Source organism: Acanthisitta chloris, unplaced genomic scaffold (assembly GCF_000695815.1).
Source record: "Acanthisitta chloris isolate BGI_N310 unplaced genomic scaffold, ASM69581v1 scaffold15552, whole genome shotgun sequence".
Classification (NCBI taxonomy): domain Eukaryota; kingdom Metazoa; phylum Chordata; class Aves; order Passeriformes; family Acanthisittidae; genus Acanthisitta; species Acanthisitta chloris.
This window is the reverse complement of record NW_008662296.1, coordinates 21,215-25,030: the sequence shown is the minus strand read 5'-3', so window position 1 is coordinate 25,030 and position 3,816 is coordinate 21,215. Positions and strand designations below refer to the sequence as shown.

Sequence of the window (3,816 nt, the reverse complement as noted above, 5' to 3'; positions counted from 1 at the left end):
CCCTGCCACAGGCAGGGACACCTTCCACTAGACCAGGTTGATCAGAGCCTCGTTCAACCTGGTCTTGAGCACTTCCAGAGATGGGGCATCCACAGCTTCTCTGGGCAATTCGTGCCAGTGTCTCACCACCCTCACAGTATAGAATTTCTTCCTAATATCTAATCTAAACCCACCTTTCAGTTTAAAGCCAAGCTAGGGAGATGGTACATAGGGCCCTGTACCCTATGGTAGCAGACAGTAGAGGATGCTTGGGGAAGAGTGTCTAGATCCCTCCCCATTACCTTATCAGATTTTCAGCTTATGTTCTAAATAGTGAACACAGATGATGACTGGAAGAAAAATTAATCACTATTAGTTTTTCACAGGCAATGACAAGATGAGGAATGAATGGATGGACAATTGCACCCAGGCGTCCAAACCAATAACTGAAACCATTTCTCTTAGTCCTTTCCCAAGAAGCATTAAAATATGTGTCAGAGAATATCTGACATTCGTGTAAAAATGTCTTTTCTTGTGCATGAAGTCACTGGTACAGTTAGACTTGTACTAAATTTCGGATTGAAACCTGTATTCTGACTTGGAGCCATAGCATTTCCTAACGACATAGAATCTATTACAGAGTCAGTTCCTAACGTGGGCGCTCCTTGGTGCTCCTCACCTCCACTTTGTGTTTTTCAGCAATGATGGAGGAGTTGAAGCTGACGCATCCCCAGAGGCGATACTTGATGGACTGTGTGAAACGTGAGTGAGGCCCCCTGGCTCCCACACCTGCTGCTGTGCTGTGCTGTGCTGTGCTTAAGAGCTTTTGCCACTCACCTTGAGGCAGGGGAATTTGCCCACAGCCTGCTTGGATGAGCAAGTGCTTTAAAACAGCAGCTGCTGACACGTGGGATTGTACAGGGTGAGGTGTCCCCAAGGGTCATCCAGGAAACAAGGCGCAACGGGGTGACTTGCACCACAATCTGTCTCATGTCAACACACCAATGACCAGAGAGAGACATCTGTGGCACAGTGGGGTCTTCACTTGTGGTTGTACAGTGGATCAGCATTCAGATCTTCTGCTGGCAATAGCCCAGATCCATCCATCCATCCATCCATCCATCCATCCATCCATCCATCCATCCAGGCTTCTCTCTGCCTAATTTTCTGTTATTTTTGGTTTGTTCCCAGGAGGAGGTTCACTGCCCCTCCAGTGCCGCCCCACATCCAGCAAACAGCCAGTGCCTGCAGCACCTGCTGCCTCCCCACCAGCCTGTAAGCTTTCAGCCAGACCTCATCTCCGACCTGCCAAGGTCTGCCAGGCAGGAGATGCCTACACCCGGGAGAAATTCAAGCCACAGGCCACACGTAAGTCGGCAAACATCGCTAATGAACACGTGGTGACACTCTCTTCCCCTTCTATCCATCCCCTGTCTGCAGTCTTGGTAGGGACAGGGTGTGTCTGAATTAAGCTCTGTGTCCTCATGCTTTCAGTCTTCAAAGATGCTTTAGAAATGGATCTCTGAGGGAGCATCTACTGGAAGTGCTCGCTGACTTCTGCCCATGGGCTTTGGGAGGTGACAGGCACCTGCACAGTCCTTGCATAAGAAGGGAGAACTATGTGAACCAATCCCCTGATGCTGGTTTGGTTGGCTTTGTGTGTCTGTGTGGTGTTTGTGCAGTTCAGGGCTGGACTGTCATTAATGTAACACTTCCTCTGGCACTGTTAGCAGGGAAGTGGTGTGGTCAGGCTCCTCCCTGAGGAGACAGGCTGATAATGCATTTTTCTCCCCATTGGCATTCACAGGAGATTTGGAAAAGGAGAAGCAAAGACTTCAAAACCTCTTAGCGACAGGGAAGGATGTGGTGGAGGATGAGGTGAAGCAGGTGCGGGTTCAAACAAAGGAAAAGGAGATACCAGAGCCTGACCGGTTTGAAGAATGTACGTCCTTACAGAAAACCTGGAAAGCCTGGGAAGCTATTTCCCTCCACGGGCTGCGGTGGCTGGCTGTGTTGCCAGTAACCTGAAGCTCGTTGTGGAAGGAGGCACAAAGCCCAGTTTCCAAGAGAAAAGACGTGCTGCTGCGGTGCTCTGCTCCAGCCATCCTCCCAGAGGATGCTGCTGAGGTTTGCTGGCAGATTCAAGCTCCCTGGGCTGCTCACATGAAATGAACTCTGCCGGCAGCGGAATACCCTAGGGATGTGCAGAGTGACCTGGGCAGCAAGCCCAGGTACTGTGTGTCCTTTTCCCAGCAAGCATAACTCAACATAGACTGGGTCACTTGCCAGCCTGACCACAGTTTGGGCTGTTTCACTCCAGGATCAGAGCAGTTACACTAGCAAAGCTTAAATGTTGAGCAAAGTTTTAAGCAGTTAAAGACTTTGGCCTGTAGAGTATTCTAGGATAGCAGAACCCTGCCCGATACGTACCTTTCTGTGCTTGACTTTTGAATGTGTGTGTACACCCCAGCCAACCCTTCACTAGCCAGGGCAGCACAAAGATGGGCAACACTAGAATTACATGCATAGAAGGGGTGCCTTGGTCCCTGCTGCAGGGAGCCAGTGCAGATGGCTTCATACGTGCTTGATATCCTCCAAAACTTGTCACAAGCTGAGTGTTGTCTTGGACACACGGGTGGCAGCTGGCTGCAGGTCTGTGCTGCAAAGCACCAGCTAATGTTCTGTGCCTGGTCCTGGGAGCAGAGATGGTTGTGGTCACTGGGTGGTGCATGTCAACTAATGAACCTCAACAGCAGATTCTGTCTCCATCCACAAACTGGTTAAATCACCCACAAGCAACAGAGAATTGTCTGTACAAAGAAAACTAGAAAGCTACTGTTCCTGGAAATGGGAGTGGCAAGAAGTAGGGCAGGGTGGAAAATTCCCATTGTGTAAGGGACTACTGAGGTATTGCAATGACACGTGCAAGATGAGTGTTACAGCAGGCATCACCCTACTGGCACTGATGTTCAAGCAGAGCTAGGGAATTGGGGGTTCAGATCTAGACAGAAGCATGTTTTCTTGCCTTTTGGCTGCACCTTGTTTCCACAGTTCTTTCTTTTATCCATCAGTGGTGTCTGAAGTTCAGGAGAGGAGGGAATTCCTGGCAGAGATGGAAGCTCTAGGACAGGATAAGAAGTACCGAGCAATTGTCCTTGCTGAAATCTCACAGGTATGCAAGGGCCCTGGTTGTACAGTACATGGAGGGAATCCCTTGTGTCAGACACCATAAAGCAGAGTCTCCTCTGACACCTGAGCAGGGAAGGGGGCAGAGAGCCGTTTCCCTTCATGGCACAGCTCAGACTTGAATTTGGGGAATGGCAGATAGAGGTTTTTAGCCTTTCTTTCACCTCTGCATGTAACTCAGTCAGGGAAATAGAACTTTTGTTCTTGAGACTGGCAAAAGAAGAAAAAAAAGGTGCTGGCTTTCTCCCTGCTCAGCCGTTCCCCTTTGTACTTTGCAGAAAATGCGCGAGATGGAGATCATTGACAAGAAGAGAAGTGAGGAAATGAGAAAGATCATGACAAAAGACTTCCCTGGTGGGAACAAATCTGATCTCAATGACTAGGCCAAGGGCAAAACACAAGTGCAATTTGTTCCCACCTCTTCTTCCCAGGCTCTCAGCACTGGAGTCTCAAGGACTGGTCTGCCTCTTCCCAAAGAGTGGGCAGCACCATCTGTTGCCTCACACTAAAGGCAGGACCAATTTGTACATAAATGGTGATAAAAGTTGTTGTAAAATCCTACCCACACACTGGATCCCTTCTTGCTCAACAATATTAAAGACATGAAAACACGTAGCAACAGCTTCCAAAACATGACAAAACAGCGTCTCC

General features: G+C 49.0%; 1 protein-coding gene across 1 annotated transcript; it reads left to right on the top strand.

Moving 5' to 3' along the window:
- The first annotated feature begins 680 nt into the window (after positions 1 to 680).
- Positions 681 to 3,548, top strand: LOC103798298 (chromosome unknown open reading frame, human C22orf23). The gene is made up of 5 exons (XM_009070551.1): positions 681 to 741; positions 1,171 to 1,347; positions 1,787 to 1,921; positions 3,051 to 3,151; positions 3,444 to 3,548. The coding sequence occupies exons 1-5, from the start codon at positions 681 to 683 to the stop codon at positions 3,546 to 3,548; spliced, it is 579 nt and encodes a 192-aa protein (XP_009068799.1).
- The last annotated feature ends 268 nt before the right edge of the window (positions 3,549 to 3,816 follow it).